This window comes from Solenopsis invicta, chromosome 12 (genome assembly GCF_016802725.1).
Source record: "Solenopsis invicta isolate M01_SB chromosome 12, UNIL_Sinv_3.0, whole genome shotgun sequence".
NCBI classification, from domain to species: Eukaryota; Metazoa; Arthropoda; class Insecta; order Hymenoptera; family Formicidae; genus Solenopsis; species Solenopsis invicta.
Genome location: NC_052675.1, coordinates 19,144,223 through 19,168,516, shown reverse-complemented (window position 1 = coordinate 19,168,516; position 24,294 = coordinate 19,144,223). Strand labels below are relative to the sequence as shown.

The 24,294-nt window shown below is 26.2% G+C and overlaps 6 protein-coding genes across 9 annotated transcripts in view; 5 read left to right on the top strand and 1 right to left on the bottom strand.

Moving 5' to 3' along the window:
• The window catches only part of LOC105202583 (non-structural maintenance of chromosomes element 3 homolog), a 314,468-nt gene that overhangs the window by 168,327 nt on the left and 121,847 nt on the right, over nt 1–24,294 (bottom strand). The gene's annotated exons all lie outside the window — the stretch shown is intronic.
• On the top strand, nt 122–5,569 carry LOC105198357. Its single transcript, XM_026136064.2, has 10 exons — nt 122–982; nt 1,060–1,410; nt 2,179–2,298; nt 2,419–2,536; nt 2,907–3,168; nt 3,336–3,449; nt 3,510–3,600; nt 4,509–4,651; nt 4,820–4,952; nt 5,046–5,569. Exons 2-10 carry the CDS (start codon nt 1,267–1,269, stop codon nt 5,094–5,096), a joined length of 1,176 nt encoding a protein of 391 aa, XP_025991849.2. The 5' UTR covers nt 122–982; nt 1,060–1,266; the 3' UTR covers nt 5,097–5,569.
• LOC105198356 lies at nt 7,297–10,309 on the top strand. The gene is made up of 6 exons (XM_039455432.1): nt 7,297–8,191; nt 8,352–8,490; nt 8,604–8,619; nt 9,514–9,646; nt 9,800–9,932; nt 10,021–10,309. Exons 1-6 carry the CDS (start codon nt 8,010–8,012, stop codon nt 10,069–10,071), a joined length of 654 nt encoding a protein of 217 aa, XP_039311366.1. The 5' UTR covers nt 7,297–8,009; the 3' UTR covers nt 10,072–10,309.
• Nucleotides 10,413–15,315, top strand: LOC113004037. The gene is made up of 9 exons (XM_026136016.2): nt 10,413–11,162; nt 11,234–11,353; nt 11,470–11,587; nt 12,897–13,149; nt 13,306–13,461; nt 13,561–13,576; nt 14,138–14,283; nt 14,445–14,577; nt 14,870–15,315. Exons 1-9 carry the CDS (start codon nt 11,019–11,021, stop codon nt 14,918–14,920), a joined length of 1,137 nt encoding a protein of 378 aa, XP_025991801.2. The 5' UTR covers nt 10,413–11,018; the 3' UTR covers nt 14,921–15,315.
• On the top strand, nt 16,072–19,473 carry LOC105198355. Of its 3 annotated transcripts, XM_039455626.1 has the most exons (8): nt 16,072–16,241; nt 16,361–16,478; nt 16,843–17,110; nt 17,570–17,686; nt 17,753–17,843; nt 17,953–18,089; nt 18,271–18,403; nt 18,496–18,786. In XM_039455626.1, exons 2-8 carry the CDS (start codon nt 16,376–16,378, stop codon nt 18,544–18,546), a joined length of 900 nt encoding a protein of 299 aa, XP_039311560.1. In that variant the 5' UTR covers nt 16,072–16,241; nt 16,361–16,375; the 3' UTR covers nt 18,547–18,786. The 3 variants fall into 3 exon arrangements, with proteins under 3 accessions (XP_039311560.1, XP_039311559.1, XP_025991844.2); XM_039455625.1 differs by lacking the exon at nt 18,496–18,786 and adding an exon at nt 19,120–19,473 and having other exon boundaries at nt 16,222–16,478; XM_026136059.2 differs by having other exon boundaries at nt 16,222–16,478.
• On the top strand, nt 19,622–22,398 carry LOC113004049. Its single transcript, XM_039455627.1, has 7 exons — nt 19,622–20,111; nt 20,499–20,763; nt 20,967–21,083; nt 21,150–21,240; nt 21,347–21,483; nt 21,666–21,798; nt 21,885–22,398. The coding sequence occupies exons 1-7, from the start codon at nt 20,009–20,011 to the stop codon at nt 21,933–21,935; spliced, it is 897 nt and encodes a 298-aa protein (XP_039311561.1). The 5' UTR covers nt 19,622–20,008; the 3' UTR covers nt 21,936–22,398.

The following is a 24,294-nucleotide window of genomic DNA, read 5'->3' as shown; positions in this document are numbered from 1 at the left end:
TATGCAAAATTGTTAAATAAAAATCAAAGACTCAGAGAAATAAAAATTTAAATGTACATATAAAGGAGTTATCGAAGCCTTGCAAAGTCTTTGTAGAAAAATTTTTAGATACCTTTCTGAATTCCATTCTGAGTCCCATTGACAAACGTTTCGACTCTAGCATTGAATCATCTTTAGTGTTTAATGTGATTTAACTCATAATGATCAAAATGTAAAGATGTACAGTTGATTAAATTAAAAAAAATGAAAAAAGAATAATTCAAACAACAACTGAAATTATTGATACACACGCGTATACACACATAAACGCATACGCATTACACACCACGAATGACTATTTTAAAAACTTCAAAGAAACCCTTTGGGGAAAAAAGGAACTTGGAACTTGGAGAAACATTAAAGGGTGCGCCGAGTTTCAAAGAAATTATATTGAAAAATTAAATTCCCTATAAAAGTAAATTGTCTTTATTATTAAACCAAGTTACTTTTCAAATTATTTTCATATGCATTGATGTTACCTAAGTTCTCATTTTTTTTTCGTCAGGGCTGTAAAATTACAATAACGGAGTTACCTTAGACTTTGTACATATTTGTAGTTATATCAAAGAATCGATATTTATATAAACAGTTAAGTAAAAAATTTTCGTTAATAAATAACATATATCAAAAAATAAAAAAATGAAATCTTGCTGATATGAAATATAATTATAAACAACATTACAGATAACATATTAATATTGAACACTTGTCAAAAATATATATTAATGTCAATTGCTATTTTCAAAATTAAAATGTCGTGTTTTGAATCTTAGCGCAATCATTTTTAAATTACAAGTTTTATCAGATAAATGTAGCTTCAGCATCAAGAAATAACGCTGAGAAATGTCTCTCTCGAGAACCAAGTGTATCCCGTGAGGGCGTATATTGAAATGAAGTTTCAACGCCGAGAAGGAAGAAATGCGCTTGCGTGAGTCCTCCGTCCGTAAGTTAATTTCATGAGAAAAGTACACACGTATCGAATTATCTTTAACGAATCAATAACATATATTCAATTTACAGAGAAATTGGATAAATTGAGCGTATTTGGATCTTATATCAAACTTTCACGAAAGTAGACAGTATAAATTAGGAAAATTGCTCAGAACTTATATAAGAGAAAAATTAAAATTAAAATGTGTGGAATATTTAATCAACCAGTAAAAAAAAGAGAAAAACTCTCATCGATATCTTCAGTCTCCACAGTAATACATAGAAGCTCGCAGAGAAATGATACGTCCGATAATTCTGTATCACAGTCTCAATAAAGTTCTGTTGCTTGCTGTCGGTATATGGCCGTATCATCAATCTAAATTTACTCAATTTCAGTTTGTTTTTTTCTCTGCTACTTTATCGGCAAGTATTATAGTTCAGGTAAAAAAAAAAAAAATATAATCGCATTATTATGAAATAAATTCCCGCTAATCTTTCATTAGCAAATAATTTATTTCGATGTCTATTATGTAGTCAGATATTTTTAACAAATTATAACATTACAAAATTTGCTTTATGCGCATGCAATTTCTTAAATATATGTCTATTTTGATACTGTATAAACCAATAAGTTTACTGTAAACAAAATATACAGATTGGTTTTTTGAAAGAATACATAAAATTGCAAAATATATATATATATATATATATATATATATTTTAATTCGCAATCAATAGTACATTTGATATTATAAATGTATGTATACAATTTAACTTGAAAAGCTATACTTTTTATAAAAACTTGTCCTCCGTATTTGATTTTATCTCGATAAAACTTTCGTGCAAAAATAATCTACATTTGACTATCAAAACACATAATCTCCACGTTGACAGTTATTCTCATTGCATGTATAAAATAATTAAAAAGACCCAACTATTAAATAATTATTGACGACAAGCGGCGATAAGCCACTTAGAAGCAAATGTGCATTCGCATCATTACGTTACGTATCTGTGTGGATAGAAAGTATTGCATTAAAATATATGATGGATTAAAACGTACTATATTATATCATAGAATTGATACCAACAATTATATTATATATTATATGAATATACAAAAAAATCTGTTTGCTTTTATTGTATAAGAATTGATATACCGTGTCTTTAATGATACTTATATATGAAATTGTGTAAACCTGTTTGCAGCTGATACCATTAATAAAATTTGAATGTACTTCAGACCTTGTTGTTAAGGTGATGTCTTCCGTATCTTTCTGTATAGTATTGATAATAAAATATATTTTATTCCATTTTAACATTGAAGCTGTAAGTTAATGTCTAATCCGTTAAGTATGATTAATATGTCTGTTCACTAAATTTTTGTACAAAGTGGTTTTTTTTATATGTATGTACAAAAGATAATATAAAAAGATAATAAATTGACAGGTAAAGAATTTATTCACGAATCTTCAACATGTACTGAACGATTTAAAGAATGAAAACGAAATTGCTATTTTAGAAAAATATAATTTTATCGCGAAATGTTATACATTTGTGCTTACAGGTAAGAAGATGTTGATTTTTGCATGGAATGATATTCTCGATTTAATATCTAAATTAAACGCGATGCAGAGAATATGTAGGTGTAAACTTTGAAAACTAACGAATATCACTATCAAATCTAAAGTGACCCAACCACCATTAGCCAAGAATTCAAGTACTTATCACATATGCACATTGACGATAAATAGTAAATGTGTAAATTAGTAGAATAAAGTAATTGTATTTAAAATAAAACTAGATTTTATTAAGAAATTATTTTATAACACATTTGCGTAAGAGATATTTAAAATAATTTTTAGAAATAAAAAATCTTGTAAAATAATTTTGCTATACATTAAGATTATTTAAGTGATATATTTTATGCTTCTTAGCATTAGGAGTTGGCGTACTGTTTAGTTGTATTATAGCTCAATTTTGGTCAGACATAAGTAATATTATTTTATCGTTAAACACGTCTCAATCACGTCATATACTCATCCCGTCGGAGTACTTTATTGATCAAGAAAAGTATTTTTATTGGATTGTATTGCATATTTCATCAACATTTTGTATCGGGACAATTATAATGGTGGGAATAGGCACAATACTCGTTACGTATATTCAACATACATGTGGAATATTTAGAATTGCTAGGTAAGAATATATATATTATTTTCTATCAAGTTCAATAATAAGAACCGTTATATCAAATTTATTTTTATATAAAATACAATATTTAAAAAAATTATGAAAGTTTATGTTTGACTAAAAAATTGTTTCATTTAAATAGTTTCTGTATAACGACAATATAATATTTACAGCTATCGTATCGAGCATGCAGTCAACATTAATATTCTACAAAATACGCTAAAAAATAAAATTTTGATGATGGAGAGCATAATTCAGGCTATCAACATTCATCGGCAAGCTATAAAGTATGTATTCCAAGAATATTCATGCAATACATTTAGTAATGCTTTTTTTTATTTTTGAAGACTGTCTAAGCGATTAGTGTCCACATTCGACATAATGTTTTTTTGTTTCACGGGATGTCTAATAGCTTGCTTAGCTCTCAACCTATTTCAAGTAAGTTCCTAATTTCGTGTAATAATTTATGAAGATTGCATCGAAATTACATATTGATAACAATGTAACAATATAACTATAAATGTAACAAAAATCGACAAATCAGTGCTACAGTTGCAAATAAAAAGTCAATAAAATATTAAATTAATATAAAACTGGACATACATGTAGAAGCCATAAAAAATGCAAATAATAGTTAAATATGCATTTTATCATAATGTTAGAATATCAATATTTCCTTAATTAAAGAGTACTAAAGGGAATCGGTACTTCCATAATATTCTATATTTTTTATTGCATTTTCTTGTAGTCGATTTTGAGAGCTTTCCAAAACCCTATAAGAAAGTTTATTTTCGTTAAATACTTTCCGACTTATGATGCTTAAAGTTGCAGTACACTGTAACTTTCAAACCTCACAACTCGGAAAGTACTCAACAAAAATAAACTTTCTTGTAGAGTTTTGGAAAGCTCTTGACACTAGCTATTAAATTTTGGAATAAAAAATAGTATGTTCCATTTAAAAAAATTGATATGATCTTGACGACGCCATCCAAGGTCAAATCAGTAGTACCTTCTTATGTCCCTCTTTGAACCCTACAACTTTTGTAGGAAACATTTTTATGTACAATGGATTTTTAAAAAATTATTCGGGATAATCTTTTAAAATGAGACACCCTGTATATAAACATATTTGATATATAATTATATATAACTATATATGATTATATATAACTTTATATGTATAATTATAAAAAATTCTTTATCAGGTTGTAATTGTAGAAATTATTTGTTACCTCAGTATAGTAGAAATGTGTGTACGCGTGTGCGCGTGTGAGTGTATTATTTATACCTTGATAATTACAACATACATATATTGGAGATTAATTATTATACAATTTCTTACTTAGCTTCTCCAAGTAGCGTCATCTAAAAACATTATCGATCTTTTCCTGCCATTTACATATGCAACAACAAGTTTTTTATACATCTTTATATCCAATTATATTGGACAGAATGTAACGGATCACAATAATCATTTATTTGTTACTGCGTAAGAGAATCATTCTTATACGATATAATATAGATATATTCTCTTTTTAACATTTGCAACAACAGACATTAATCTATTGCTAAATAAAATAATATGTGTGAAAAACGTATTTTATTAAAAAATTTTTATCACAAGTTAGCGATCCATTATCAATATTCAATACTGTAGGTATAATATTCAATGGTATAGGACCCCTTTACATATACAAAAAATGATACTATTTTTATTGCAAAGTGGAACTAAAAAATTTACTTTAAAAGTTGGTGGAATGATTCATGGATCTATAGAAAATTTTGCCATGGTAATGTAGAAAAAAAATGTAATATTGAATAGATAATTTAGAATAATACCGTTTATATATGAATACTATAAAGAGTATGTTTATAATTTACAGGTGATAAAGACATCGATATCTTATTTTACTGTCATATATTCTACACGGTGATAAGGTAATTTATTATAAAAATAGTAGAGATACTAGTGGAGTTAATGAGAAAATGACGGTATTTATCTTTAGAAAATAGTTAGATTTATTTTTTGAACGTATAATGTAGATAGAAATATTCATGCTGAAAAGCAGATAAAAGTTATTTAAATTAAGATTACACTACTTCAAGTTTTTGCAATCCATTAAAATCGATTATTGTATTAACCCTAATTTGAATATAAACACATGTTTAAATATCTTATATTGTTTTTAAGTGAGTGTCTAATCCAGTTTGTGAGCAATGTATTACATATTAGTCATAATTAAATTCGTCTCGACATTTATTAATTTATAAAGTATTTCCATAAATTAGTTTTTGTTATTAAATAACATACAGTGAAAAAAAGAAAACAGTATTGCCATTACAATATAATGGAACAATATAATGATATAATTGTAAATAACTATTAATACATTAATATTCAACACTTTTTAATAATATTCATCACAGATTAATGCCTTTTTAAAAAATTGAAAATCGTACATTGGTCTAGAACAGTCATTTTTAAATTATAAATTTTAGCGCGGATAAATAGCTTCATTGTCGAAAAAAATAATTATATCGCACAGACGTCGCTCTTGAAAACTAAGTGTATTCTATGAAAGAGTACATTGAAATGAAGTGTCTGCGCTAAGAGAGGAAAAATGCGCCTGTGTCGGTTATCTGCTGGTAATTTAACTTCATGAGAATAATACACCTTTTCAAATTACCTTTTAGTCTAAATCAATAATGTGTATAGTAAGCTATTGGTTGAATTAAGTATGTTTGGATCTTAAGCCAACTTTTATATAAGTAATCATTTTAAATTAAGAAAATTGCGAAAAAATTTATACTATAAAGAATGAAAATAAGAATGTGTGAAATATTTAACCGCGAGCAGTAAAGAAAAAGGGGAGACAAACTCTTATATTTTCAGTCTCCACAGTAATACTTAGAAACTCGCAGAGAAATGATACGTTCTATAACTCAGTATCACAAATTAAACAGAATCTTACTACTTATTATCGGTTTATGGCCTTATCAACAATCTACATTTACTCGACTTCAATTTATTTTCCTCTTTCTAATTTTAACGGCAGGTATTATATTTCAGGTAAAAAAAAAATATCATAATTGTTATTAACATATTTATATGAAATTGTATAAAATTATTTATTTGCATCTGACTCCATTAATGATATTAAAATGTACTTCAGACCTTGTTGTTAAAGTGTTGTCTTCCGTATCTTTCTATACATTGTCCATAATAAAGTATACCTCATTCGGTTTGAACATTGAAGGTGTAAGTTGATGTCTGATTCATTAAATGGGATTAATATATCTATCAAACATAAACTTGTACAACAAAAAAAGCTTTTGTAACACATACGAAAACAATGTAGAAAATTAATAAAATGCCAGGTAAAAAATTTACAAACGGATCTTCAATATGTACTTAACGATTTAAAAGACAAAAACGAAATTGCTATTTTTAAAAGATATAATTTTATTGCAAAACGTTGGACATTTATGCTTACAGATAAGACGATACTTATTGGATTCAATATTATTGAACATATTTTTGCACGAAACTATGTTTTTGGTTTTTAACATTTAGAAAGTGGAGAGAGAAAAAAAAATTTTATATTATTACATATACACTACCGTTCATAAACTTGGAAAAGCTTGTGGTATTTCCTTAGCTCATAAAAAAGTAAAATTTATTTTTTAAAATCGTAGAAAAATTTTGAACATTTAAAAAGGAAAGACAGAACTCTGTCTTTCAGTTTTTTCTCTACGTGATTCTTTTATATTATATAAAATTAAAAACTGGTATTTTTAAATGCTCTTTTTACTTCAAAGTGAGATAACTTGATAAAATATCATCGAACAAAAATTAACAAACATTTCTTTTAAACTAAACTTTCTAAGCTTTAAAATACTTTTATTTTAAAAAATGGATTTCTGGATATAATATTGAATTGTTTGCGTAAAAACTCAATTTTTAATAATTTTTAATTTTAAAACAAAAAGAAGAATTTACTTAAAAAAGAGGAAAAACTTTGTTGTTACGCTTTTAATTCGCGTAAAATTTTTCAAAAATTTCAAGACTTCTTTTAAATTTAATTTTTCAAAAAATGCCAAAAAAATTTCAAATATTTCCAAATTAATGAATGGTAATATGTTGTGTATGATTAATGATTTATTACATGGTTTTTTAATCACCAAGAGACATATCCTTTGCAGGATTATGATTGGGTTTTTCGTGATTTATTCGTTCTTTGTAAGTTCATAGTATGTATGTAATATACATCTAAAAAATATACATATATATTATATAGAACAGAGTAAAGAAACAACAGTTTTCGAGTTTATACAACGTATTTCATTACCCAAATTGATATGCACCTCCAATAAGTTCGTACTAAATGCAAAAATTTGACACGAGTTTCAATAGACAGTGCCAGTGTCAGTGCAAAATGCATTGAGTGCGTTTCGTTGATGCCCATTGAAAAATACACTTATAAATATTAATTAATTTACACAACAACAACGTATCCTTCAAAAATTTACGAATATTCATCATATCTCGAGTAACCCAACTATAGTCAGCCAAGGATTAAAGCACTTGTCTTATATGCACAGTTACGATAAATATTAAATGTGTTTATAACTCAAATAATATAAAAAAATTGGTAATTTTGCAATAAAACCCGATTATAAAATTATTTCATGATACTTACGTCCATACAATATATAGATGAAATAATATTATAATATTATACATTAAAAATGTAAACGACATTTTTTAACAATTTTTAGCGAGTGGAATTTTCGTAGCATTCGTTTATATTTTAACTGAATTTTGGTTGAATACAGTTGATACATCGATGAATGTGTCCAAACCACATCATTTACTCATGACAGAATACTTTATTGAAGAAAAGTATTTCTATGTGATTATGTTGTATATGTACACGTCATTTTGTATCTCAATAATTATAATGGTAGCCACAGGTACAATAATGCTCACAATCCTTTATCATGTCTGTGGAATGTTTAAAATTGCTAGGTAAGAATAGAGAAATAAGTATTAGAATTTTTAATATAATCAGAATATAATTTAATTGATACTTTTATATAATATATAATATTTAAAAAGATGTGTAGAAAATGTGTTTTAGCTAAAATAGTGTCACATTTAGTGAGTTTCTATATAATTACATTTATAGCTATCGTATCGAAAATATCAACATTAATATTTTACAAAATGTTACGTTAAAAAGTAAGACTTTGATGACTGAAGGCGTAATTTATGCCGTTGACATTCATCGGCAAGCTATAAAGTTTGTATCTGCATCAACAACACTTGTGTAATGCGTTCGGTAACATTTGTTTTGTTTTTAAAGAATGTCTAAGCGTTTTACATCAATATTCAATGAACTGATACTTGGTTTTACGGGATGTGTAATAATTTGCTTTAGCCTCAACCTGTTTCAAGTAAGTTTTCAATTGTGTGTAATAAAGATAAAAATTGCTTTAAAATTATGAAACACTACCCTAAATATGTTAAAATTCAACAAGTAATTATTACAGATCAATAAATCTTCAAAATTTAATAAAAACATGAATAACAAATATAATACTAGACATATATGTAAATTAAATAAATAAAAAATAAATAAAGCAAATATATAATATGTGTGTGTACGTATATATGTACACATATACACATACACACATATAACATTGATATTAGTAAACGTTAATGATATTACTCCTCAGTGTATATATTACGTTAAAATCACTCGGACCGATTTTCAAAGATGTGGCATTCGATTACGCCTGAAATTACTGCAAAATATCTGTTGGGTTATGACTTTTCCAACTTTTGCACGGAAAACTTCTTTTTTTCAGTCTTCAAATGATCGATTTAATCAGAAATTAATTAAAATCACTGCACTGCAACCCAAGATATAAGTTATATAAGTTATTTTCTAATAGAAAATGCCGAGTAAAAAATACTCAGTATGTACAGAGAGAGACTTTTTTAAAGTGCGTACACTGAGGATTAATAAAAATAGTATTTATTTACTTCAGCATACAGTAGTAGTAAAAAGGATTTGGTTTACAATTAATCCTTATATATTCATTCATTTATATCTTTACATATCCGTGCTACCTATACTTACCTATACTTATACCTATACCTACACCTATACCTAATTTTCTAACAAAAGTTTTAATCTAATTATTCGTTTCTGCATAAATTACTTGTGATATAATCTTAGCTGTAAAAATGAAGAAAACAAGATAATTAATAACGATAGGTTAAACGTACATATGCAGGAAATTAATAGTCTTATTATAAAATTATTTAGCTTTCCTAAATAGAATTATCTGGCAATAATATCAACAAATTTTGTCTGCCATTTCTATATGCAACTATAAGCATCATATACATATTTCTGGCCAATTATATTGGGCAGAATATATTCGACGATAATATTCACGTATTCGTTACGGCGTAAGAAAAACATTCTTATAAAAATTAATGTAAGAACATTCTTTTTTCAGCGGTTGCAAAATAAAAAAAATTAATTTAATGACAAATAAGCATATGTAATTAAATAATTTCCATCATAAATTAGCAACCTGTTATCTGTATTTAATTTTGTAGATACAACATTCAATGGTATAAAGCTCCTTTGCATATACAAAAAATGATACTATTCCTGTTGCGTAGAGGAACTAAGAAATTTACTCTAAACGTCGGTGGACTACTTGATGGAACAATAGAAAATTTCGCTGCGGTAATATAAAAAAAAATGTTATGTACAATATGTAATTTCAAACATATATTATGGTTATACATTGAAGCAGTATATTTTGTAATTGCAGCTGACAAAGGCTTCGATATCTTATTTTACAGTAATATATTCTACGCGATAACAATACAAATATCAATTTATTATTATTATAGTGGAGATATGATTAATGAGAAAATGACATTTAGGTTTAGAAAAGATAGATTTATTTTTAGAACATGTAATGTAGATAAATATTTTCTTGTTGAAAAGAAGATTAAAGTTATTTAAATTAAGATATTAATACTGCAAGTTTTTGTGATCTGTTGAAATCGATTATTATATCAGCTCTAATTTGATTATAAACAAAACATATTTAAATATTTTATATTGTTTTTAAATTAGATTCTATTTTAGTTTGTAAGCAACTGTATTACGTATCATAATTAATTTCGTATCTACATTTACATAAACATTTGTGAAATGTTTGCATAAATTTTCATTATTAAATAACGTATATTAGAAAAAAAAAATAATATTGCTATTACAACTGATATTATTATAGATAACTATTGACACATCGGTATTTAACAGTTTCTAAAAATATTTATCGCCGACTAATGCTTATTTAAAAAATTGAAAATATGTATTGATCTAGAACAGTTATTTATAAATTATAAGCTTTACCAAAGAGAGAGCTTCATTGTTGAAAAAAGTAAACCTCAGAAACCTCGCTTTTGAGATCGAAGTGTATTCTGTAAGAGAACGCATTGAAATAAAGTGCCAGTAATAAAAGAGAGAAAATGCGCCTGCGTTGGTTTTCTGTAATTCGTGAGAAAAATACACCTGTCGAATTACCTTTAGTGCTAAATCGATAATATCTTTATTGCAAAATTGGTTAAATTAAGTGTGTTAAGATGTTATAGCAAATTTTTTAGTCAAGAAGTCATTAGAAACTAGAGAAATTGCGTAGACATTTGTATGATAAAAAATAAGAATAAGAATGTGTGGAATATTTAATCATGCAATGAAGGAAAAAAGGGGAGACGCTCTTTTCAGTCTTCACAGTAATACATAGAAACTCGCAGAGAAATGATACGTCCAGTAATTCAGTATTGCAGGCTAAACAAAATCTTACTACTTATTATCGGTTTATGGCCTTATCAACAATCAATATTTACTCGATTTCAATTTATTTTCCTCTCTTTTATTTTGACAGCAAGTATTATATTTCAGGTAAAGGAAGAATATCATAATATTGTTATTGACATATTTATGTGAAATTGTATAAAATTATTTATTTGCAGCTCACCCTATTAGTAATATTAAAATGTACTTCAAACCTTGTTCTTAAAGTGCTGTCTTCCGTATCTTTCTATACAATGTTCGTAATAACGTATAACTCGTTCCATTTTAATATGGAAGATGTAAGTTGATTAATCTGTTAAATGAGATTAATATATCTGTCATAAATAAATTTTTACAACAAAAAGTGCTTTTGTGATATATACAAAGACAATGTACAAAATTAATAAAATGCCAGATGGAGAATTTACTGACGGAGCTTCTACATGTATTTAACAATTTAAAAGACGAAAACGAAATTGCTATTTTTAAAAAATATAATTTTATTGCAAAATGTTATACATTTGGGTTAACAGGTAAGAAGATATTTATTGGACAATATTTTAGAAGATATTTTTGCACAAAATTATATTTTCGGTTTAACAGTTAGAAAGTGGAGAGAGAAAAACATTATTTTTATTATAATATTATTACATATGTATATACACTACCGTTCATAAACTTGGAAAAGCTTGTGGTATTTTCTCAGCTCATAAAATGTTAAAATTTATTTGAAAAAATCGTAGAGAAATTTTTAAAATTTAAAAAGAAACGACAGAACTCTGTCTTTTAGTTTCTTCTCTACGAGATTTTTTTATGTCAAATCAAAAACTGGTCTTTTGACATAATATAAATGCTCCTGTTCAAACTGATGTAACTTTATAAAATATCATCGAATAAAAATTAACAAACATTTCTTTTAAACTAAGTTTTCTAAACTTTAAAATACTTTTATTACAAAAAATGAATTTCTCGGTATAATATTGAATTATTTACGTAAAAACTCATTTTTTAATGATTTTTAATTTTAAAACAAAAGGAAGAATTTACGTAAAAAGGAGAAAAATTTTGTTGTAGCGCTTTAAATTCGCGTAAAATTTTGCAAAAATTTCAAGACTTCTTTTAAATTTAACTTTTCAAATAACGCCGAGAAAATTTTAAATGTTTCCAAATTGATGAATGGTAATGTGTTGCATATGATTAATGATTTATTACATGGTTCTTTAATCCTCGAGAGAGATATCCTTCGGAGGATTATAGGTGAGTCCTTCATGATTTATTCGTTTTTTATAGGATAGTATCTGTATAATATACATTTAAATATATATATATATATATATATATATATAATATAGAACAGAGTAAAAAAACAGCAGTTTTCAAGTTCTTATAATGTTTTTCTTTGGCCTAATCGATGTGCACTTACAATAAGTGCGTACTAAATGCAAAAATTTGATACAAGTTTCAATAGACAGTGCCAGTGTCAGTGCAAAACGCAAAGAGTGTGTCTCATTGACGCTCATTGAAAAATAGACTCTTGTAAAAACCAAATCACTTACACAATAACGTACGAGTAACCTAACCTTCGAAAACATACGATTATCCTTCGATTCTTGAGTGACCCAGATATAGTCAGTCAAGAATTGAGGTTTGTCGTGTACGCACATTTACGATAAATATTAAATGTGTTTATAACTTATTGTTAGATAAAATAGAAAAATGGTAACTTTGTAATGAAACCTGATTTTAGAGTTATTTTATAATACTTACGCCCATACAAAATACATAAAATAATATTATAATATCATATATTAAAAATTTAAACATTTTTTTAACGATTTTCAGCATTTGGAATTTTCTCAATATTTATTTATATTTTAATTGAATATTGGTGGAATATAGTTGATACACCGATGAATGTGTCCGTACCACGTCATTTACTCATCATAACAGGAGACTTTGTCGAAGAAAAGTATTTCTCTGTGATTACGTTGTATATGTACACAGTACTTTGTATCTCACTAATTATAATGTTAGCCACAGGTACAATGATGCTTACATATCTTTACTATATCTGTGGAATGTTTAAAATTGCTAGGTAGGAATAGAGAAATAGAAATTAGTCTCTAGTTTCAATAACTAGAGTAAAATTTGATATTTTTATATAATATATGTAAAAAATGTGTAGAAATGTGTTTTAACTAGAAAAAAGTTGTGTCATATTTAGTGAGTTTGTATATAATTACATTTATAGCTATCGTATCGAGCATGCAATCAACATTAATACTTTACAAAATATTACACTAAAAAGTAAGACTTTGATGACTCAGGGTGTAATTTATGCCGTTGATATTCACCGGCAAGCTATAAAGTTTGTATCTACATCAACAATATTCGTGCAATACCTTTAGTAACATTTTCTTTGTCTTTACAGATTATCTAAGCGTTTTATATCTATATTAAATACAATGATATTAAGTTTTACAGGATGTGTAGTAATTTGTTTTAGCCTCAACCTATTTCAAGTAAGTTTTCAATTTTGTGTAATAAGTATAAAAGTTGCTTTGAAATTACGAAATAATTCCCTAAATATAATAAGATTCCACAAGTAATTGTCACAATTATAAATCTTCAAAATTCAACAAAGATATAAATCATGAATATAATATTAGGTATGTATGTAAATTCAATGAAAAAAAGTTGAATGCAAATATGTATTTGTGTGTGTGTGTGTGTGTGTGTATGCAAATTTATTTAAAAAAAATTATATATATGTACATATCGCACAGATAACTTTGATATTAGTAAATGTTAACAATATTAATCAAAGTTTTATAGTAACATTTATTTACTTTATCGCAATAATCAAGAAGAGAAAATTAATACTAATATATTCGCACCTTTACATACCTATACCTATACCTGTAACTAATTGTCTGACAAAAGTTTTGTAGTAATTATTCATTTCTGCATAAATTACTTGTGATATAATCTTAGCTATAAAAATAAAGAAAGCAAGTTAATTAATAGTAATAGTTAAACGTACATATGCAGTAAATTAATAGTCTTCTTATAAAATTATTTAGATTTTTGAAATAGAATTATCTGGCAATAATATCAACGAATTTTGTCTGCCATTTCTATATGCAACTATAAGTATGATATACATATTTTTGGCCAATTATATCGGGCAAAATGTATTCGACCATAACATTCACGTATTCGTTACTGTGTAAGAAAAACATTTTTATAAAAATTAATGTAAGAACATTTTCTTTTCAACGGTTGCAGAAAAAAAGAATTAATTTGTTGACAAATAAGCGTACTAAAATTATATAATTAAATAATTTTTTTCATAAATTAGCAATTTGTTATCTATATTAAATTTCGTAGGTACAACGTTCAATGGTATAAAGCTCCTATGCATATACAAAAAATGATACTATTCCTGTTGCGTAGAGGAACTAAAAAGTTTACTTTGAACGTCGGTGGACTACTTGATGGAACAATAGAGAATTTTGCCACGGTAATATGGAAAAAAAATATTATGTAAAACATGTAATTTAAAACATACAGTGGCGTGCAAAAGTTTCCGATCAGTGACATTTTGTACTCTAAAAAAGCTTAATATAATTTTCATAATTATCAGGTATGAGTATAAGATATAGGTAACAAAATAATATAGTAAAATAATGATAATTATAAAAATTTTATTAGGTTGTTTTCTAACAAAATTCGAGTACAAAATTGGCCAGTAATTTTTGCACGCCACTGTATATTATGGATATACATTAAAACAGTCTATTTTGTAATTGCAGCTGACAAAGGCTTCGATATCTTATTTTACTGTAATATATTCTACGCGATAACGAGATAAATATCAATTCATTATTATCATAGTGGAGACATGATTAATAAGAAAATAACATTTAAATTTAGAAATGGGAAAGATTTATTTTTAGAACATGTAATGTAGATACATATTTTCTTGATGAAAAAAGATTAAAATTATTCAAATCAAAATATTAGTACTTCAAGTTTTTGTAATCCATTGAAATCGATTATTGTATCAGCTCTAATTCGAATATAAACTGAGCATGTTTAAATATTTTATAGTGCTTTTAAGTTAGATTATATTCCAGTTTGTGAGCAACTGAATTACATATTAGTCGTAATTAATTTTGTATTCACATTACATAAATATTTATGAAGTGTTTGCATAGATAAATTTTCACTATTAAATAACGTACTTAAAGTGAGAAAAGAAGGAGATAATATTGTCATTATAACTGATATAATTGTATATAACTATTGACACATCAGTATTTAACACTTCCTGAAAGTATTCACAGCCGATTCATGCCTATTTAACAAATTAAAAATATCATGTATTAATCTAGAACAGTAATAATTTTTAAATTATAAGTTTTACCAGGAACATGGTTTCATTGTCGAAAAAATTAAACCTCAGAGACATCGCTCTTGAGACCGAAGTGTATTCTGTGAAAGAGCGCATTGGAATGAAGTGCCAGTCTTAAAAAAGAGGAAATGCGCCTGCGTCGGTTTTCTGTAATTCGTGAGAAAAATACACCTGTCGAATTACATATCTTCCGCGCTAAATCAATAACATGTAGATATAGTCAGTTTATTGAGAAATTGGTTAAATTAAATGTGTTTAGATCTTATAGCAAATTTTTATACCAATAGTCGTTATAAATTAAGGAAATTGCGTAGACATTTGTACGATAAAAAATAAAAATAAGAATATGTGGAATATTTAATCAAGCAATGAAGGAAAACGGGAGACAAACTCTTATCAGTTTCCACAGTAATACATAGAAATTCGCAGAGAAATGATATATTCTATAACTCATTATTACAATCTCAATAGAATTCTATTACTTCTTATCGGTTTATGGCCCTATCAACAATCCATATTTACCCGATTTCAGTTTATTTTCTTTTCTGTTATTTTGACGGCAGGTATTGTCTTTCAGGTAAAGGAAGAATATCATAACATTATTATTAACATACTTTTATGTGAGATTATATAAAATTGTCTATTTATAGCTGACTCCATTAATAGTATTAAAATGTACTTCAGACCATCTTGTCAAGGTGTTGTCTTCCGTATCTTTCTATACAATCTTCGCAATAAAGTACATCTCATTCCGTTTTAACATTAAAGTTGTAAGTTGATGGCTAATCCGTTAAATAGGATTAACATGTGTCTGTCAAATAGAGTTTTATAGCAAAAATGTTTTTGTTGATATGTACAAAAATGCTATAAAAAGTTTATAAAATGACAGGTAAAAAATTTATTGATGGATCTTCAACATGCATTTAATAAGTTAAAGGATGAAAACGAAGTCGCTATTGTAGAGAAATACAGTTTTATTGGGAAACGTTACACAATAGTACTCATAGGTAAAAAAATATTTATTAATTTTTTGAATGGAATCACATTTTCTATTCAATACCTAAGCTGTCAAGATCAGAGAAAAATTAATTTTATAACACTCTATACATCTCTAACATTTTCCGTGTATACGCTTGTATATTATCTAATATAATATATGGGTGTGTTACAACACTAGTCATCTGTATTTGCAATGATAAATACGTTTATATAAGTCAATTAAAATTGAAAAATTATCAACTTCGGAATAAAACTCAGTTCTATTAAAAAATACTTCATGATATTTCATGATATGCAAGTACATAAAGTAATTTTAAAATAATTTTAAAATATTACATACTAAAAATTTAAAAGTATTTTTCTTATTTTCAGCATTTGGAATTTGTGGAATAAGTATTTGTATTTTAGCTCAATTTTGGTCAAAAATAATTGCTTCTTTTGTCGTATCAATGAATGTGTCGTCTCAATCATATCAGTTACTTATTAAGACGGAGTATTTCATTGATCAAGAAAAGTATTTCTATCTAATTGTATTGCATATATACGCAATGATCTGTATCGGAGCTATTGCAATGGTATCAATAGGTACAATGCTCATTACGTATCTTCAACATATCTGTGGAATGTTTAGAATTGCTAGGTAGGAATATAGGTGTAGGATATATATGCATTTTCCATAACAGTTTAAATTTAACATTTAAATTTGAAAATGGAAAAGACTTATTTTTAGAACATGTAATGTAGATAGATATTTTCTTGTTAAAAGGAAGATTAAAATTATTCAAATCAAAATATTAGTTCTTCAAGTTTTTGTAATCCATTGAAATCGATTATTGTGTCAACTCTAATTCGAACATAAACTAAACATGTTTAAATATTTTATATTGCTTTTAAGTTAGATTCTATTCCAGTTTGTGAGCAATTGAATTACATACTAGTCGTAATTAACTGTAATTGTAACTCTGTCATACAAAATTTATATATATTGTTTTTATATAATAGATATATTAAAAAAAAATTTGTTAAACTTGGTTTTTGGCTAAAAAGTTGTCATTTAATATGAATTTTTATACATGTAATTAGAATTCAACATTTGCAGTTATCGTATCGAGCATGCAATAAGCATCAACATTTTACAAAATATTACACTAAAAAATAAGATTTTAATGACCAAGGGCATAGCTTATGGCGTTGATATTCACCGACAAGCTATGAAGTTTGTATCTACATTGATAATAGTGATAACATGCAATATACGTAGTAATAATTTCTTATTTTAAAGATTGTCTAAGCAGATGCTGTCCACATTCGAAATAATGTTTTTTAGTTTAATAGTATGTGGAGTGTCTTGCTTGAGCGTTAACCTATTTCAAGTATGTTTCGATTTTATACAATAATGTATGATAACTGGCCCGAAATGACGCCTTATTAATAATTCTTTTTAATAAATATAGCAAGAAATTTATATCTTACACCTTTCAGATGGCATCGTCTAAAAATACTTTTGAGGAGTTGTGTCTCCCGATGGTCTATGTATTTGTCACTGTCTTATATATGTTCGTATCCAACTATGTCGGGCAGGATGTAGTGGATCACAATAATAGCATATTTTCGACTGCGTAAGAAGTCTTTCATAAAATAGAATATATAAAAGTTCATCTTTTAAAAGAGTAACGTCGAATATAAAAATTAACGTTGCTGCAGAACAATAGGCGTAATAAATGCTAAAATTAAATGATAAAAATTCTTGTCTCAAAATTAACAATATGTTATTTACAATTATTACATACAATTTCACAGGTACAACGTACAGTGGTACAAAGCCCCAATACATGTACAGAAAATGATACTATTTCTATTACAAAGAGAAACCAAAGAATTTACTTTGAATGTTGGTCGATTATTCAATGCATCTATGGAATGTTTTGCCACGGTAAGATAATGTATAATGTATAATAAGATTCTACACGTAGGATACGTCTAAAAAAAAATAAATGTTTTAAAAGAAAACATCTTTAATTGCAGCTTGTTAAGACCTCGATATCTTACTTTACTGTAATATATTCTACGCGATAACGAGATAAATATCAATTCATTATTATTATAGTGGAGATATGATTAATGAGAAAATAACATTTAAATTTAGAAATGAGAAAGACTTATTTTTAGAACACGTAATGTAGATAGATATTTTTTTGTTAAAAAGAAGATTAAAATTATTCCAATCTAAATATTAGTACTTCAAGTTTTTGTAATCCATTGAAATCGATTATTGTGTCAGCTCTAATTCGAATATAAACTGAGCATGTTTAAATACTTTATATTGCTTTTAAGTTAAATTCTATTCAGTTTGTGAGCATTAATTAAATTACATATTAGTCGTAATTAATTTTGTATTCACATTACATAAATATTAATGAAGTGTTTGCATAGATAAATTGTCACTATTAAATAACGTACATCAAGTGAGAAAAGAAGGAGATAAGATTGTAGTTGATTATAACTGATATAATTGTATATAACTATTGACACATTAGCATTTAACACTTCCTGAAAGTATTCATCGCCGATTAATGCTTATTTAACAAATTAAAAATATCATGTATTAATCTAGAACAGTAACAATTTTTAAATTATAAATTTTACCAGGAACATGGTTTCATTGTTGAAAAAATTAAACCGCAGAGACATCGTTCTTGAGACCGAAGTGTATTCTGTGAAAGAGCGCATTGAAATGAAGTGCCAGTCTTAAAAGAGAGGAAATGCGCCTGCGTCAGTTTCCTGTAATTTATGAGAAAAATACACCTGTCGAATTACATATCTTTCGCGCTAAATCAATAACATGTAGATATAGTCAGTTTATTGAGAAATTGGTTAAATTAAATGTGTTTTGATCTTATAGCAAATTTTTATACCATTAGTCGTTATAAATTAAAGAAATTGCGTAAATATTTGTACGATAAAAAATAAAAATAAGAATATGTGGAATATTTAATCAAGCAATGAAGGAAAACGGGAGACAAACTCTTATCAGTCTCCACAATAATACATAGAAACTCGCAGAGAAATGATATATTCTATAACTCATTATTACAATCTCAATAGAATTCTATTACTTGTTATCGGTTTATGGCCCTATCAACAATCCATATTTACTCGATTTCAGTTTATTTTCTTTTCTGTTATTTTGACGGCAGGTATTGTCTTTCAGATAAAGGAAGAATATCATAACATTATTATTAACATACTTTTATGTGAGATTATATAAAATTGTCTATTTATAGCTGACTCCATTAATAGTATTAAAATGTACTTCAGACCATCTTGTCAAGGTGTTGTCTTCCGTATCATTCTATACAATCTTCGCAATAAAGTACATCTCATTCCGTTTTAACATTAAAGTTGTAAGTTGATGGCTAATCCGTTAAATAGGATTAACATGTGTCTGTCAAATAGAGTTTTATAGCAAAAATGTTTTTGTTGATATGTACAAAAATGCTATAAAAAGTTTATAAAATGACAGGTAAAAAATTTATTGATGGATCTTCAACATGCATTTAATAAGTTAAAGGATGAAAACGAAGTCGCTATTGTAGAGAAGTACAGTTTTATTGGGAAACGTTACACAATAGTACTCACAGGTAAAAGAATATATATTAATTTTTAAATGGAATCACATTTTCTATTCAATTTTACTAAGCTGTCAAAATCGTCAAGATCAGAGAGAAATTGATTTTGTGATAACACTTTATACACATCTCTAACATTTTCTGTGTTTACACTTATATATTATTTAATATAATATATGGGTGTATTACGACACTAGTCATGTGTACGTATTTGCAATGAATGATAAATACGTTTATATAAGTCAATTAAAATTGAAAAGTCATCAATTTCGGAATAAAACTCAGTTCTATTAAAAAATATTTCATAATATTTCATGATATGCAGGTGCATAAAGTAATTTTAAAATAATTGTAAAATAATACATTCTAAAAATTTTAAAGTCCTTTTCTTATTTTCAGCATTTGGAATTTGTGCAATAAGTATTTATATTTTAATTCAATTTTGGTCGACAATAATTGCTTTTTTTGTCGTATCAATGAATGTGTCTCAATCATATCAATTACTTATTACGACGGAGTATTTCATTGATCAAGAAAAATATTTCTATCTGATTGTATTGCATATTTCATCAACATTTTGCATCGGAATAATTATAATGGTGGGAATAGGCACAATATTTATTACGTATCTTCAACATACATATGGAATGTTTAGAATTGCTAGGTAGGAATATGGATGTAAAAATATATGCATTTTTCATAACAATTTAATAACTGTAATTGTAACTCTGTCATACCAAATTTATATATATTGTTTTCATATAATAGATATATTAAAAAAAATATTTTGTTAAAGTTTGTTTTTAGCTAAAACGTTGTCATTTAATATGAATTTCTATACATGTAATTAGAATACAACATTTGCAGTTATCGTATCGAGCATGCAATAAGCATCAACATTTTACAAAATATTACACTAAAAAATAAGATTTTAATGACTGAGGGCATAGCTTATGGCGTTGATTTTCTCGGACAAGCTATGAAGTTAGTATCTACACTGATAATAGTGATAACATGCAATATATGTAGTAATACTTTCTTATTTTAAAGATTGTCTAAGCAAATGCTGTCAACGTTTGAGATAATGTTTTTTGGTTTAATAATATGTGGAGTGTTTTGCTTGAGCGTTAACCTATTTCAAGTATGTTTTGATTTGGTACAATAATGTATGATAACTGGCCCGAAATGACGCATATTAATAATACTTTTTAATAAGTAGCGAGAAATTTATATCTTACATCTTTTAGATGGCATCTCCTAAAAATACTTTTGAGGAAATGTGTTTCCCGTTTATTTATGTATTTCTCACTGTCGTGTATATGTTTGTATCCAACTATGTCGGGCAGGATGTAGTGGATCACAATAATCGCATATTTTCTACCGCGTAAGAAGTCTTTCATAAGATAGAATATATAAAAGTTTGTCTTTTAAAAAAGTAACATAAAATATAAAAATTAACTTTGCTGCAGAACAAATAGGCGTAATAAATGCTGAAATAAAATGATAAAGATTCTTGTCTCAAAATTAGCAATTTGTTATCTACAATTGTTACATACAATTTCACAGGTACAACGTACAGTGGTACAAAGCCCCAATACATGTACAGAAGATGATACTATTCTTATTACAAAGAGAAACCAAAGAATTTACTTTGAATGTTGGTCGATTATTCAATGCATCTATGGAATGTTTTGCTACGGTAAGATAATGTATAATGTATGATAAGATTTTACAGGATACGTCTAAAAAAATAAATGTTTTAAAAGGAAACGTTTTTAATTGCAGCTTGTTAAGACCTCGATATCTTACTTTACTGTAATATATTCTACGCGATGAGGAAGCAATGAGTTTAATAAAGGTATGGTAACATAATTAATAGAAAAGCAACAATATTCATGCTTAGAAAGTAGAAGATTAATTTTTTTGAAAATACAATTCAGCTAGATAAAAGTTGCTGAATGTGTATCTGTCACTGAAATCATACTTTATCAAATATATATGTTTACATACTTATATGTTTGCTTAATATAAGCAACATTTAACGACAAAATTATAAAATAAATGAGATTAGTAATATAGACAAAAATTTAACAGGTTACATTATTTTGTATGTGTTAGCAAAACTTTAAAAGATAAGACACAAATAGTTTTTAATTAATTTATGTAGCCGATAATAATTATGCACTTTTATACTAAAGTGTCATATTTTTATAAAAACGGTGTTAAAGAAATAAATTGTAGAATATTTTATATCGATTACATGTGTACATTTTTAATAAATATAAAAATTAAATCAATATGTTTAAAAAATCTATTATGTTTCTAAAAATGTACTATTAAAAATTTTATTACAAAAAATGATATTAATGTAAGACTGGTAAGTGATAACAGTAAAACTAATAAATTTGATAGAAATAAAAATGTTAATTGTAAAAATAAATTCTCTCAATTTTATTGTAATATATTTTCTTAAGCTTTACACATGATGAAGAAATATTTGATATTAGAAATAGGAATGAGAATTTTAGAAACAGTTCCTCAATGAATATTGTAAATAAATAATGAAATATGTTGCATCTTTTACAATATTTATGCTTTGCATTTTTTCATATACTGTATGCGTTACGTTTAATGTTCATTAAGAAAATTGATTGTAAAATTTTAATTTCTATTTTTAATATCTAACACTTCTCCTTTGAGTACAGGACTTTGCTTTTTTATTATTGTTATTTTTATGTTCTTCTTATATTCATTACACTCATTAATTATTAAATATTTAGTCTTTTTTGAATAGATTATTAATAAAATTAATGTTAGATGATTCCTTACATTTTAAATCATTTTAATTCGTAAATTTGATATTTTTAAAGGTTATACCATTTAAATAATCAATTGCCTAAATTTCATCTTTGTGACAGGTAGAAAAAAACAATAAATTGATAAATTTATTTGTTATTAATAAAATGTTAAACATTATAATTATAGTTACCTAAATCATCAAGCTACAATTTCCAACATTTATTTGCGTACAATTTAGTACTAAATAAAAAATATAATATAACATTATTCTTATATTATAACAAAAGATTATAAAATTAATATAACAAAATTTATTCTCTATATATTTATGAAAAATTTTTAACAAAAATAAAAGGTTTCAAATTATTTCACGTAATTATTCAAGGTGTCTGTGATGTATTGAAAGAATACATTTCACTCTGTAGATGCTATATATCATTTTGAAATAAAATAAAAAGATGCATAAATATTTATTTTACTTTGCTTATAAGTACCGAGTTTTTATACGTAACTTATTATTGAGTATTAAATATATCACATATATATTTTGTTAGGTATCCAAGCTATATAAAAGTTAGATTAGTTTTCGATAATAAATTAATAATAGATAATATAGAAATAAGACACGTCAATGTTTAGTAGAGAAAAAGATGATATTACAGATCTAATAGATCGTGCGGGTATTATAGTCACTCGTATTATCTCAGTTATTAGGTGATGAATTGTAATAATTACATACGTTATCATTTTAATAATCTTTTATTACGTAATAGTGCAAATATATAAATACACAATAACCGACATTTCTTTGTTATCTTAAAAAATTTTTAATTATCTATTAAAATTTTATTCCAAGTTTATTATTTTAATCATTATATATATATATAAGGTACTTTATTCCTTGCGGAGTACACTGCAGATCTCCGCTCGTCTTACACAGTTTCAACATTTTATTCCTTGCATCCTTTACAACGCACAAAAGAGAGAGAGAGAGAGAGAGAGAGAGAGAGAGAGAGAGAGAGAGAGAAATTACTCATCCATTCATACCTCCACACTCATTCTCTGGACCTCCGTTTCCACCGCATTTTCTTCTCTACCTTCCACACTCTCACTCATACCCAGCCACCCTCCTTCCTCCCTTCTTTTATTCCAAGTTGTATTACGTATTATTTAAATTAAATTGTGTTTTGACATTTACATAAGTATTTTTAAAGTAGTAATATTTGTAATATTTGAAGAGTTTGTATACATAAATGGAAGGTTTTTGTTAATAAATAATATGTAGTGTTAAATAACATAGTAAAAATCCAAGAAATAACAAGAAAATAATATTGCCATCATAAAAGGTATAATTGTATACATCAAGATAATTGACACGTCAGTATTTAACATTTCC

What these genes read in the sequence shown, in the direction of transcription:
- LOC113004049 (XM_039455627.1), top strand. Translation starts at nt 20,009, where the DNA reads ATGGATCTTCAACATGCATTTAATAAGTTAAAGGATGAAAACGAAGTC. An exon ending in TTACACAATAGTACTCACAG is followed by an intron (nt 20,112 to 20,498) that starts GTAAAAGAATAT and finishes TCTTATTTTCAG; the next exon opens with CATTTGGAATTTGTGCAATA. An exon ending in CTATGGAATGTTTTGCTACG is followed by an intron (nt 21,799 to 21,884) that starts GTAAGATAATGT and finishes TTTTAATTGCAG; the next exon opens with CTTGTTAAGACCTCGATATC.
- LOC105198356 (XM_039455432.1), top strand. Translation starts at nt 8,010, where the DNA reads ATGAATGTGTCCAAACCACATCATTTACTCATGACAGAATACTTTATT. An exon ending in GGAATGTTTAAAATTGCTAG is followed by an intron (nt 8,192 to 8,351) that starts GTAAGAATAGAG and finishes TTACATTTATAG; the next exon opens with CTATCGTATCGAAAATATCA. An exon ending in CAATAGAAAATTTCGCTGCG is followed by an intron (nt 9,933 to 10,020) that starts GTAATATAAAAA and finishes TTGTAATTGCAG; the next exon opens with CTGACAAAGGCTTCGATATC.
- LOC113004037 (XM_026136016.2), top strand. Translation starts at nt 11,019, where the DNA reads ATGATACGTCCAGTAATTCAGTATTGCAGGCTAAACAAAATCTTACTA. An exon ending in TCCATTTTAATATGGAAGAT is followed by an intron (nt 11,354 to 11,469) that starts GTAAGTTGATTA and finishes ATAAAATGCCAG; the next exon opens with ATGGAGAATTTACTGACGGA. An exon ending in TTATACATTTGGGTTAACAG is followed by an intron (nt 11,588 to 12,896) that starts GTAAGAAGATAT and finishes AACGATTTTCAG; the next exon opens with CATTTGGAATTTTCTCAATA.
- LOC105198355 (XM_039455625.1), top strand. Translation starts at nt 16,376, where the DNA reads ATGGATCTTCAACATGCATTTAATAAGTTAAAGGATGAAAACGAAGTC. An exon ending in ATTCACCGACAAGCTATGAA is followed by an intron (nt 17,687 to 17,752) that starts GTTTGTATCTAC and finishes CTTATTTTAAAG; the next exon opens with ATTGTCTAAGCAGATGCTGT. An exon ending in TGAGCGTTAACCTATTTCAA is followed by an intron (nt 17,844 to 17,952) that starts GTATGTTTCGAT and finishes TACACCTTTCAG; the next exon opens with ATGGCATCGTCTAAAAATAC.
- LOC105198357 (XM_026136064.2), top strand. Translation starts at nt 1,267, where the DNA reads ATGATACGTCCGATAATTCTGTATCACAGTCTCAATAAAGTTCTGTTG. An exon ending in ATTCATCGGCAAGCTATAAA is followed by an intron (nt 3,450 to 3,509) that starts GTATGTATTCCA and finishes TTATTTTTGAAG; the next exon opens with ACTGTCTAAGCGATTAGTGT. An exon ending in AATCATTTATTTGTTACTGC is followed by an intron (nt 4,652 to 4,819) that starts GTAAGAGAATCA and finishes TCAATACTGTAG; the next exon opens with GTATAATATTCAATGGTATA.